Source organism: Pinus tabuliformis, chromosome X, assembly GCF_031772625.1.
Source record: "Pinus tabuliformis cultivar Carrire ecotype Pingquan chromosome X, CPIR1, whole genome shotgun sequence".
In the NCBI taxonomy this organism is placed as follows: Eukaryota; Viridiplantae; Streptophyta; class Pinopsida; order Pinales; family Pinaceae; genus Pinus; species Pinus tabuliformis.
The window spans coordinates 1,591,118,125-1,591,132,226 of NC_142308.1; the positions used below are offsets into that span (position 1 = coordinate 1,591,118,125).

Genomic DNA, 14,102 nt, shown 5'->3' on the forward strand with positions numbered 1-14,102 from the left:
AAAATTATTGGAGGAGAACAAGAAAAATTGGCACAAGAAAGTTACAAATGCACTATGGGCAGACAGACTCACCACCAAAAAATCTATTGGAACTAGTCCATATGAGTTAGTCTATGGCCTAGAGGATGTATTTCCTTCATCTTTAGGAGTTCCTGTAATGAAATTACTTCAAGAAGCTCAGGTGGAACCTAATGATATTCAAAGGAGGGTAAACCAGATCATCAATCTACAACAGACCAGAGAGGAAATATATCAAAGATCCCAAGTGTTGCAGGAAAATCTTAAGAAAATATTTCATAAAAGGACCAAGGCAAAAGATTTCTACCTTGGAGACAAAGTGTTAAGATGGGATTCTAGGAGAGAGGATAAGAGAAAACATGGGAAGTTTGACTTCCTATGGAAAGGACCTTATATTATCTATGCCTTACAAGGAAACAATACATATTATCTGAAAAACTTGGATGGCACAAAAACAGAAGAAGGGCCAGTTAATGGTCGGATGTTGAAACATTACTTTGATCCTGCTTATTAATGTATCTTGATTTTTAACATGTACATACTATATCCTTTGTAATGTCACAGTTTTGATTGGATAGTAACTTGCTGGAGTTGAAGCCCGAAGAGAAGGCCCTAAGCTTCAAAAGTGTCACTGTCATACATACAATAAAGCAACAAGCAGAAGTAGATTCCAGAGTTCAGCTAAAATCATTTCGAGGCCATCCGACCTACTGTTCTTGACTTTCCACCAGGAAAATCCATCCCCAAGTGGAGCCAGTGTTATGCTCCTATACCAATAGGTGTCATATTTCATGATTGACTTGATGGGCTATGTAATATGTTCATACCTTTACTTGTTGCAAAGGTTTTCCATATTGTCAAAAAATCAAAAAATTTAAAAAATGTAAAGAGGGTATACCCTAAAAGAAAAATCAAAGGGTGAAAAGAATAAAATGGTAAAAAAAAAGTGAAAGAAAATGAACCCCACCAAAATAAAGACCAAGGAAAATGTGCTAGTCTAAATGCCACTACATTTTACTCGTATGTAATAAACAAATTGTGTGCAACATGTGACTTATGCCACAATTGATGAATAGTCAGACAACTTAATCTTGACTAGTTCATATTTTCAATTTTCTGTTTTAGAGATAGAGAATAAAATCTGACCAAACTGTTTAATCTTGGCAGATAAGTAGATAGGTAGAGTGAATAAAAGGAGCTCAACAGTTTAATATGAACCCTTGGATGTAATAAGGTTAGACTTAGATAGATTTATACATGTAAAAGAAAAGAAAGTGTGATAAGGGTTTGCCAATTTAAGTGCACCCAAATAAAGAAGAAAAAATGTTAGGTTAAAGTAGGTAAGGTAGGTAGATGATGTTGCAGAATTACATGTGATGGATAAATGACTCTAAATGTGTTAATTTTCACTTTCATCACAAGTGCAAGGCAGATCACATTGGAAGCATTTCAAGGAAGACAAGGTCAAATAATTAACTCCCCTTCTCATTTTTCCCTAAAAAATTCACAATTCCCCCTAAGTACTAAGGCATTTGAAAATTAGAAGGGCTCAGAGCATTTCTCTAACTTCTGGAGGGACCAAACCCTCGGCCCAATAATTTAAAAGCCTAAGTACTGAAAATCATCATTCATTCACTCTCATAAGTCTTTTCCTAAGTAAAATCTTATTTTACTTAGGAAAAATACACAATATCACATAAAAACCCCTTTTTTCCACTTAAACCTAAGTTAAATACACAATCCTAATGTTTTACTTGGTGCTTTTCATTACATTATCATATTAACTATTAACCTGTGTATTATATAAATCCCACATCATTTCAACCTTTCCTGTAATATTTAAATATATATAAAAATCCCCAATTTTATATATTCCACCCCTTTGGTTAATTATAACCATAAATATGTTTAAATAGGATTAACTAGTTAACCCGTAACTAGTTAACAGCCTAATCCCCCACTGCATTAATTGGGATTAATTAACCCTCACGGTTAATTAAGAACCCTCCCCAACCAATCATATCACTCCTGATACAATTAAACAATTTTTAATTGGGTCGGGCCCGCTCACATTAAACCCCACCACATCGTGCCTCCTGTCAGTCGTCCGATCGTGCCTCCATCATCCAATAACCATTAACGATATCATGCACCACTTTGTGACTGCGTGTTAGCACACGATCACAAAGTGGTTTCCGCACAATACCCCACCACGCATCGCAAAACCTATGGAATCGCTTGCTCCCGGCCAAATACTGCCCGTCTCCAAAAGAGGCGTGATACCATACCACTTACTGCCCTCCGCATAGAAAAAAACATCCTTTCTTGCTTACGTCATCTACCTGAATAATAAAAACTCCTGCCAACTTTGGCTTTGTGAATAAAACCAAAAAGGTGTCGTTTTCATTCTTCTGTACAGCAACCCGTGCTCCCATGCAAAGGACGTCCAAGTCAACTATCAAAGCTTTCCAACCCCCACCTTAATAAGAAAATTGCAGCCGATGCAGCCCATAACCTATTAGCCACTATCAGCACCTGTAATTACACTGTTCATTCCCCCAAATACAGGTATTTATCCAATTTCCGCCTAAACCCTGCAAGTTTTGGTTTTACATTATAAAATATCCATAGAGAAAGGCAAAATTCATTGCAAATTTAGTCTTTGTTTCATCATATAAGTTCCCAGACCTATTAATTTGCCCACTTTCACCAAAAACCCAAATTCCTTTCCGAATCCACAAGAACCAGAAATGGAAACCTTATGGCTTTGTTTGTTGCACCCATGAATGCCCCTCATAGAGATTTAGACTATCTGCCTCTTGCGGATAAAGACTTTCAGATAAAAGACTTATCCACTGATAAAAACCATCTTAAAGTCTTTTGACAAGCTAGAGACCACTACCTAAATGGCTCAAATATCCTGGGATTGTGGGAATCCAACCTTCCCAGGTATTTTCTCCCCTGAGTCCATGTTTTCCCTGATCTAATTCATCAATGCCAGGCAAACTATGACCCTAACCTCAGAGCTGTTATGTCCCCAAGTCAAACAGTCCTCTTCCCCATAACAGCTGCATCCATTAATGAAATGTTGCAATTTTCCCCTGGTCAAGCTCTCACTCCCCTTTCTATAGGATATTTACTTGAGAAATCCACTCAATTGTCCCAGTCAGAAATGAACCATATCTATCAGACATTCATGTTTCCTAAACATCAGCCCAAAGGCGCACCTCCCTATTTGAAAAATTTCTTCACAGACATGGGAAGACTCATTGTTGATATGATATCCTTAATCATGGGATTCAACACTAGTGAGTATGTTGATGACACAACCTTAGTGTTGTTGTCAATTTTTACTTATGGACGCCCCCCTGCTATCAAGTATGATTATGCCTCCCATATTGCCAATAAAATTCATGACCAATTCCTGAGACTCGACAATGAAGGAGTCTTCAAATACACCACTTTCATCTATCATCTTATGTTGTATTATCAGTTAGAGAACTTCCCTTTCCCTGTCAAGAAACTTGACACTAAAGGCAATCCAAGGTTTGTTATCTTTTGGAGTCCCATCTTCCATGCATCCTTCGAATCCCCTTACTCAAACAATGAGTTCATTGATCAATTTGTTTACCCAGCAACCACCTTATCGACAGGGGTTTCCCCTCCTAGGATTAGTGGTGACATTAAAATAATCCTATAGCTCTCCAAGAAGTACAGAATAGGTGATTGGTACCTATACAAGAACCATACAGAAATCAGGATATATGGATGTGAGCTCTGCCCTTTCAAATTACAAAAATACGTTCCAATGAGACTATTTGCATTGGAATATTTCAGACAAATGATACATACAGACATCGTTCATTTTTGCAAATCCAAAAGGAAAGCTCAACTCAGAATAAAAAATTAGTTATGCCCTTTTGTTTGCAATGATAGGGAAGCATGGAGAGAAGCAGAGAAAATTCTAGAATATCATCTTAAGTTGCACAAAAGTTTTGGTTGGAGGGCATATGACCCTAATAGCTTCATCTATGATAGGAGAATGAAAAATAGGTTGTCACCATACATTCACCATAGGATTCCAGAGATTGAACAATTTGCAAATATGGATGAATGGAGGGAAGGGGCCCTAGTAGAAGATGATAGTGAACAGGTCAATATTGAGAATGTTATGAGAGATCTTGAGAAAACTCTTGACTTGGATTCTTTTGGGAAGGTACCATTTGAGTTATCTCAAAGATCATGAATAGGTGCCTCCATCACGGGAACCTCTCAGAAACCTTCACAAGAAACAAGCACACCAGCAACAGGAATATCAAAAGGCAAGGAATTAGAGACCAACATTCAAACCACAAAATAGTCTACAATGTCTAAGAAGCTTGAAACTTCCAAAGAATAGGCCCAAATACATACTCCTCCCACTCAGGGCAACGTGGGAGAACCTCTAGTTTTGCAAACTCCTCTAAATGAGGAAAGAAACAAAAAGAGAGACAGGGAAACAACTACCCATGATAGGGAACCTTCAAGACAGCCTGGAACAAAAAGACAAAGACTAAATCCCCTTTCAGAGGAGGAATTTGCTGAAGAGACTACAGATCATCAGAGGGAAGAAAGAGTAGAGAGCCAACAAATGCTTCCAATAGGAGGAACATCCACTAGCTCACAGAGACAGGAGCTAGAAAGACAACAAAGTGCAGAAGTATCTTCTTTTAGGCCACCAGGGACAGATGCCTTAGATATCAAGAAAAAGTTTACAGAAATAAAGGCCAGGAATGATCCATTGAGGCTTCAAGTTTATAATCAATATTTGAAAATGGCCCCCACAAATCAACAGAGATTGATGTCAGCCTATGACATCAAAGAAGGCAAAATGATAATGAGATATTTCAAGCCAAAGGTGCAACAGCGTAAATCAACAACAGATTATCTCAGAAAAGATTTTGAAGTCATGGCAAAGGATATTCATCCTTTGGATCAGATTGAATTGCATAAACAAACTGGAGAAATGATTTATTCAACCTTTTCTGGTAAGGCAATGATGGCCCAAAGGTTGCAAAATTCCTTGGATGACACAACTGCCCAACTACACCTGGAGAAGGCCTCCTCTCAGGCCAAAGATAACAGAATAAAGTCTTTAGAAGAAATAATTATTGGATTGGGTCATGATCCCAAATATGTGAAGGCTACAGAAGCCTTAATCAAAAAGAAATATGAAGATAGTGCTGCCCTAAGGAAACAACTAAAGCTGCCGCCTTCAAGGCATCCACAAACTACTAAGATTATAAAGCAAAAATATGAAGAAGAGCTGATGGATTTCCTCTTAAAACTTAATGAATGACTGACTGAGACTGAGCAAGAACTTGAAAAATCATTAAAGGACAAGCAGGGATAGTCAACCTCTTAGCCTCCCGATGTGATACCAGTAGTCTCAACAACAGTCCCTTCAACTCTTGGAGCAGCACTAGCACCAAATATTCCAGCAGCCAGCATAGAGTTACCAAAGAAGGCAGCAGCGAGCCAAATCATAGGGCATGCCTCCAACACACTCACAATAATAGGAACAACACAACGTCAGTTTACCTTTTCTCGTATCTTCGAGACCATTTGTCTCTATTTTCTTGTAACTTATTCATAGTCATCCTAGAATATATCTCACTCTATTATGAGATATTTTTTGTAAATTTTTTTGTATAAATACTCCCTCAATTGGAGTATTGAGTGTGGATTATTAGACATTGCTGTAATATTGATTATTTTGGAATAAAGAGTCGTCGGACAAAATTTTGTATGGCTAGCGGGATGAAGAATTAATACAAAGGACTTTTCACAGAATTATTGAGTCAGACACCGGATCAATAAGTCTTATATACCTTGTGCTTTAAAGTTTTCCTTGTTTATTATATCATCTATGTTTCATATCTGAATGATAAACGAAAAAGAGTAATTTGGAAAGTGCTTGAATGCAATCTGTTTTCAATCGTTATTATTCTTAATGTTTTCCTCTGAACTAGCATAAACAATGAAATCTTAATTGCTCATGTTTCCTAGTTTATTCATTTTAATTATTTGGAAAAGAACTCTTAAATGCTCTTTATTAGTAATCATTCAAGTTCACTCTTTCAAATGTGTTGAAGGATTCTTAACTTCCCTTCACCCATTTTGAGTCCATTCTATCTATTTTAAGTCTTTATTTGTTCCCTGTTTGACTACCTTGCCCTGTGAAACCATCCCTTGTTAAGAAACCAAATCCAGTTAAGCCATCTTCTTTGAATCCATTGGCCCAATGGCCTAAACTACTCAGTCCTACCCCTCTTCTATTGAATTCGACCACCAAACACAATCAAAACCCCTAAACTTTCATAACTAGTCTAATATCTTTCAAAACAAAGCTAAAACTTAAAGAGAGAGCCCTCTAATCCGCCTTCAGCAGGGAATCACAAGTACGCCATTGTGGTTGTATACTACTTTACAAAGTGGGCTGAGGCCATGTCTACTTTCAAAAATGATAGTGAGACAATAGACTTGTTTCTCTTCAACCAGCTTATTTCACGATTTGGTATCCTAAGAGAGATTGTCACTGACCATGGCAGTCACTTCCAAAATCAACTGATGGCTGAATTGGCTCTCATGTTGGAATTTCAGCAGGAGCATTCATCTCCATAGTATCCTTAGGCCAATGGGTAGGTTGAAGCTGTGAATAATTCCCTTAAAACCATCCTATAAAGGATAATTGATAAAACTCGATCCAAATGGCACATCATGTTGTACCCAACACTTTGGGCATATCAAACCTCAGTTAAGACTGCCACTGGTTTTACTCCTTTTCAACTAGTTGATGGGTTGGAATCTATCTTCTCTATCAAATGTGAAATTCTGTCCCTTAAGCTAGTTGTAGAACTTCTTTCGGAGACATCTAGTCTCGAAGAATGCCTTGTTCATTTGGAACATCTTTATGAGAAGCGTCGAGATGCAGCCAAAATAAACGAAGCCCGTAAGAATAGGATTAAAACTCAATAGCATAAAGTTGTCTGTCCTCAGTTTTTTTCTGAAGGCGACCTTGTCTTAGTCTATGACCAAGATAAAGACGCCCTGGGGGCCGGCAAGTTCAAATCTATGTGGTATGCTCCATTTATTGTCAAGCATGTTTTAGAAAATGGGGCTTATGAATTAATTGATTTTGAAGGGAACAAGCTAGCGGAGCCTAGAAATGGGCTCTACCTTAAGAAGTATTTTTCTTAGGCTTCAGCTGAGCAATTGCTTGTTTGTATATATTGTATCTTTGTACATATATGTCTAGCGTTTTTTTGATATCTGTATTTTTTGAATTGCTTTGGCAGGCATTGATGGACGACTCGATATATTTCAGATTTTTCGATGGTGAAAGTAGGCACACTCGGAATCTTGCTTCCACGGCTTGGGTGATTTATTATCCATCAGGCCAGTTGATGGTGTTGAGGAGGGTATGTATTGGCCCTACTTTGAACAACATTCTGAATATACTGTCATTCTTAATTTACTATCCGAAGTAATATCTTATGGGATTGATTCGTTGGTAGTTTATCTAGACTCACAACTGGTGGTGTCACAATTAAATAGCACTTATCGAGTTTGTAATCCTTATTTATATCGCCAATTTTTTAGAGTTAGAGTGTTGCAACGATCATTTAATTATATCACATATGTTCACATTCCATGATCTGAGAATTCATTGGCAGAATTCATTTCTAATCAGGCATTAGATTGGCACATTAGTCATTCATCAAATTAAGTAACATCAAAAAAATCGAATTTGTATATATATCATAAAATTACCTGTATATAGATGGAGTGTTCAAAAAATAATATACAAAATTGGGACAGGATGCCCTCAAAATTTGGGCTTATGCCCATAATCATGTCCAGTCTTACATAGATCTATCTATCGAGTGGGCTCAGGATGAGTGGCTAAAAAGTTAACCACAACGTTGGCTACATGCCGAAGTATCTGGACCTAGTCCCATGGTACCCCTACCACACGATGCTGCATCTCCTCAGGCAGATCCTCTATAGCTATCATAGGTACCTGGTGAGTTAGTCTCACCAAGTTTCTCTAAATAGAATAAACGACTCTCTCTATCTCAGCTACTGCCTCTTCGACCCCTCTTCTACGACGCCTGTGCCTCGAAAATCCATCAAGTCTCACTGGACCCACATCTGGAACATGGTCATTATATTATGTTAGTATTTTGTCTCATCAAAAATATTTTTTCTAAGTTTATTTCATACTAAAAAATCCAAAAAAACTTTAAAAACTCACAAAAACTTAAAAATTGTTACCTATGTCTCCCCATGTCACATTTGGTGGTAACATTAAGTCTGGATCTCCTCGGAAATCCATGCCGACATATGGGTAGTCATTGACTGCGATGATCTGTTGATCCCACCAAGTTAAAAACTCATCATCAAAGGTCATTCTAGGCACGTCACCACCCCCGAGGTGCTTCATCAGGTCCACCCATCTACCCATTCGTGGATCTCTAGGGCTACTGATGGACATTGATACTTTGGGACGTAGCCCAGGTACCTTCTCAAAGAAGAATTAAAACAAGATCGTTCCATAGCCAAAATTCTTCGTTTGACCCTTCTGTAAAGAGGTAAATTGACTCTTCATGTTAGTTAGAAGAGGCGTGCACTAGTCAAATACTGTGGTAAGACATTCCACTGCCAGGCTCATAAATACTTGTGATACCTGATGCAGGGAAGCTGACCCATTTACCCGTGCAATGGTAAATAGAAAAATCCTCAAGGATAGACTTTCCACATGTTTGATTGGAATTTGACTTGTAATCTTCTTTGGATGTCCAAGACAATATATACAGACATAGTCTTCCACTGAAAGACTACTTTTCGTCCTGCCTGTCGAATGCACGACCTCCCCTCTTTGGGAGAGACCAGTAATGAAATAGATATCTTCAACATCAATCCATAGAGGCATCTGGTTGATCATGAAAACGTTGTTCTCTATGCTCTAGTAGTGGATCAAAAGTTCTAGCAAGTGTGTATTGGCTTTCATATTTGGCATTTTAAATAATTTGAGTAAGCCATAGCCTCTTAGAGCATCCAATGCATTTTGGTCATTCATTACCTCATTATCTATAGTGGTATGCTCTCTTTCCCTCCAAGTGATAGTCATTCTGCAAAAAATTGAAGTTTCAACCGCTAATTTATATGTTAAAACTTTAACTCATGTACACGCAGGTTACCTTTACACACAATCACATGTAGGGAAATCGTATATGCGGGTTACTCACATCCAACCCATGTGTACGCAGAGTTGAATTTTTGGGCATAGTTTCCCATAGTCAAAAATTTGAAAAAACTTTTATAAACTATCATAAAGCATTACAAGTAGGATTTGAGGATTACCTGGAGACTTTGGGGTGTTTTGAACGGTCCAATTGTTTAGAGGAAAGCTTGGTTAGATTTTCTCCCTCTTTGCTCCAAACAAAAATGAAAAAACTGTGAGTCCAAAAATCATTATATAACTTTGAAATTGCAAAATATTTTTTCAAAAATTGATTTTTGTCTCATGGATTTTTTGACATGTGGGCTTGGATTGTCGAGAGTGGGTTGTTTTTACAGGAAATTTTGGATACTTCTACGAGATGTTGTTTCAATCCCATGATCGCTGACCGTCATGACAGGTATCGTTCTCTCACTGGCATTTAGGTTAGGGAAAACCATTTTTTGCTGCATCTTGCATACTAGCCTCCATTCAGCGATACATTAGCCATAGGGTCAACCCCATCATATCTTGGTTAGAAAATCATTTTCACTCGCCGGTTTTGAAATCATGATGCGATGGTAGAGCCATCCTTTACATGGGCATCTTAGTTAGAACCTCACTGAAATTGGTTGCCCATGCTGCTACACTGAGTAGGCTCGGGAGTCCTCTTTAGTCCCGCCATGACTGATGCATTGAAGACACATTCTCTTTTCTTCTGTGCTAATTTCTAGCCTTATACCCTAGAGGCTACTTTGTGTTGAGTTGTACTGTTGAATTGCATTTTCACTATTTGCACCTTTTGGCCTTGAGCCAACTTCACTTGGACTCATGTTTAAGCCACTTATTTGACCACGTCTTCTGCAAAGTCAACCATGAAATCACTTAGCTTCTGTAACTTGACTTTACCCATGGAAAGAGCATCCCTTTGAGTGTCCTTGACCATTTTTGTCTCCCTACATTGAGCATAGGAATGTTCCCCTCCCGGGAACTAGATCATCTGTTTCTTTGACACTTGTTCTTTCCACTGTACTATGGCATTTTTTTTTTCTTTTTCCAGCCTAAATAAAAAGACAAAAAATTTATATATTCCAAAAAGAGAGGGAACGGGATGACATTTCCATATTTTGTTGGCAGCTAGAGTCAGTCATGTTGCCCTTGAACAAAGCACTCAAAAGAAAGTCTCTCCTCCACTTGGGTGGCATTGATTTTGACTTAGGAGCACCTTAACCTTGTTATTGAGTCAATACTCCTCTGATTGGTTACCCCTTCCAATCATATGGAGAGTTTGCTTATGCCTCTTACATGAAAAACATATACATAGTTATTATATGCTGCCATATGGTCATCATTGAGTCGTGCTTTTTTTCAAGGGAAGTAAACCTGAGTCGGCCTCTCTGCGGTGTCTTTTGACCTATTTTTCAGTTGCCCATCCCTAGTTGTTAGTGTCATGTTTGTCATCACATCAGTTATATTGGTCCTTTTCTCGTGCTGGTTTGAGAAGGTCTTCATTGACTTCTTGCTAGTGGGTCTTGTCCTTATCGACTATGACAAATTGCTCTGAGGGTATATCTAGAGCCGCACCCTGGCCCTATTTTAATTATTGATAGGTCACCTTGTACTCAGCATTGATCAATATCATGGGTCTTTCACTGAGTGGTTTCCCTTGTGTTTGACATCAGCTTTCATTATCAAACATTGGGATTATTGCAATGCCTTGGTTTCCATTTGACCCTATTGGTGGATTCCTTGCCTCTGTGTTAGCTTTCATTATTGGTTGGTTCAAAGGGTTTGTATCATGCGCTAGCTACATCTTGTGTATGCTGGAAACATGATTCGGTTGGGTTACTACATCTTTTTCGTTTCATTCCTTCCACATTATTGGCCTACGGGTTACACTCGTGCTAGATTGATGAAGGATGCCTTAATTCATTCCTTCTAGCGGATCTTTTCCTATCGACGATAGCTCATTTGCTCTAGGAGAAAGATCTAGAGTCCATTTGGCAGTACCTTGGGGTTTCCAGTCATCAGTGGTAGATTCCTTCGCCATCGATAGTGGGAAAACATAATTGTCATCTTGATTGATAGATTCTTTCAAGTGTTCGACTTCAACTCATTCATTCACACTTGTTAGAATGTACAGTGTACCTTGACTCTCATTATCATTATTGGTGGGTAGTCTTGCATTTGTTAACGGTATACATCAATGATCGGTAATCAAACGATTTCTTACGTGGTTAACCTCAAATCATTCATTCCCATTGTGTAGAAATGTACTGCAGCAGTCGGTGAAGACCTCAGGTTGTATCAGCATGTTTTGGTTCACTTGTCAGTTGCTCATGTTGCTGCTAATTGACACCATCCACCTTATATGTTGCAGTTGTTCACAACGACAACTTATATGCTAACATCTGAGTTGCGATGTAGTATCATCTTATTCCATCATGTTCATTTTGTAATATTGGGATCATCTTTTGACATCAATTATTAGCTTCATCCTTCAGCATCATTGATCGTCTTCTTATATGTGATATTCAGACATGTAATTTTTCGATCATGATCATATGATCCATTATGTACTTTCAGTTCCTTTATACTAGTATACATATTGGATCCACTTGTACTTGATATGTGGACATGATTTGCTTTCTCTGAGCATGGGCATGCCTGCCTCAGACAACAGTTTCTTTCTGATCTCTTTTGATGGCTTGGCGGGCTGAATTCTGGTGAAGTCCTTCTCAATATCGGCATGATTCTTTCCATACACTTAATATATTTTGGCCATCATGTACCCCTTCTAACGTCATATATTAGGGGGCATCTATTATAGCACCATTTACCACTCTTGGTATATGTGATGCTTTTTTTATGGCCTAGGGCAACCCCTCCTTCCAAACCTGGTACAAATATATAAAAAATAGTGTTTTATTCCTTGTACGCTACTTTTCCCTGAGCTAAAAGTGTGTACATGCGGGTCAGTCAATACCAAACCCACGTATATGTATTAAAACACTTCAAAAAAAAAAAATTCCTTAATTTTTGGTGGAGTTCATGGGTTTTACCTATTGATTACCTCCTATTGTCCGTGGCCCAATTGTTTCCCAACTTAAAAGCTAATTGGGAGAGGTATAAATATACATCTATGCGAAGGCCTTAAGGAGGAGAAGAGATAGAGTTATTATACTGAGATTATCCCTGACTGAGTCTAATGAATCCCTGTGCCTCATGCACTTCTCCAAGCTTCAAGAAACCCTTGTTTCCTTGATTATAGATATCCTTCCTTTTGCTTGAGATATCATGGTGTTGGTGATGGAAGAAGATTGTTGAAGGCTGGGATAGGATGAATCGAGAGGACGGTTTTTCTTGGAGCCAGAGAAATACTCAGGTGAATTCTCTCCATGTTATTTATAGCTTACTGCAATAAAATAAATGTTGTCTCGTTTCCGAAATTAACTATGTTTATGCATCAAATTACATTTTAATTCATACATGAATGTCGTTTTGATGTATGATCAATCATTATTTATATGATATAAAGTTAATTTCATGAATATGGTTTACTTCTATATTGCTATGTATGTTCGAATTGAATGATTTTCAGGTTTGAAGAACATCAGGAGTTGTAGAGTGTTTGAACCCTGTGGGACCTACTCGAATGAAGGAAATCTGGGTACGGTGACTCTTACGTAGTTTGATAATATAAGCATCTTGACTGAGTTGTATGAGTATTTCTTGTTGTAGTTTGCTTCTGCTCTATTGGGGTTCTAACCCAAAGCCCTAAGGTGCTTTCACCTGAAACAAGAAGAGCATAGTTTTTCATCCACAAACCAATGGACAAACTGAAGTGGTGAACAGGACAATCATACATATTCTCTGATGGTATTGCAGTAAACATCCTAAATTGTGGGATACAATAGATGCATACAACAGTGTAGGATTAGTTAGAGAAGATTTAGGCCAAGTATAAAATGTGCAATGACAAGCATCGAGTCGATGATCATTTTCAAGTCGGTGATCAGGTATGGTTGTATAGTAGTAAAGACAAGTTCAAAGGAGAAGGTAAGAAACTGAAACCCATCAGGTATGGCCCTTTCAAGATTATGGAAAAGATTGGATTTAATGCTTTTCAATTAAATTTACCTCCTTACATGCAAACTTACTCAGTTGTAGATGTGGAAAATATGAAATTTTATGAACCTGCGATGATCATGGATCCCAAGGAAGATACACAGATTCCAACTATCGATGATTTGGCACCTGAGTATATGAATGAGTTGCAGGAAGATATCATCTTGGACAGGAAGATTCGATCTTCAAGGCTTGGAGATGTTGAATACATTCACATAGGATTCAAGGGCATGAATCCGAGCAAGGCGAGGTGGATAGAAGTCGGAAAAGTGAGGGAACTATACCATCACCTGATATCTGCTTAAATCAAACTTTTGTGGTCCAAAAGAATTCAAGTGGATAGGATTGATCCAAGAGGATCTCATTAGTTCATCGTTAGGATCATTCTATCGTCATCAATGATGTGTGGGTCAGCGATGTGGTCATTGGGTTTGGTCGGTCAACCTCCTCTGCCCAGTGAGCAAGTCGCTATCAGGTTCAATTTTATTATATGGTTTTAAAATGGGTTTTTGTTACAAATTTGTTTTAACATTAGTTCAAGGACCATGAATGTTATGAAACCAACTCAAGAAAAGATAGAAAAGATAGATCAACGCCTTAGAATTCAGCCTCTTCGAGGGGGCAACCTCCTTTACATTACATAAATGAACAATTCTTGGATGATACAAATGACAAAACCTCCTTTCTATATATA

The 14,102-nt window shown here is 38.1% G+C and overlaps 1 protein-coding gene across 1 annotated transcript; it reads left to right on the top strand.

Annotated features, from left to right (window-relative positions):
* The first annotated feature begins 13,248 nt into the window (after positions 1–13,248).
* Positions 13,249–13,713, top strand: LOC149146109 (uncharacterized). Its single transcript, XM_089452660.1, has one exon. It carries the CDS (start codon positions 13,249–13,251, stop codon positions 13,711–13,713), a length of 465 nt encoding a protein of 154 aa, XP_089308786.1.
* Positions 13,714–14,102: the final 389 nt, after the last annotated feature.

Coding starts and splice junctions, on each gene's coding strand:
- LOC149146109 (XM_089452660.1), top strand. CDS start 13,249: ATGTGCAATGACAAGCATCGAGTCGATGATCATTTTCAAGTCGGTGAT.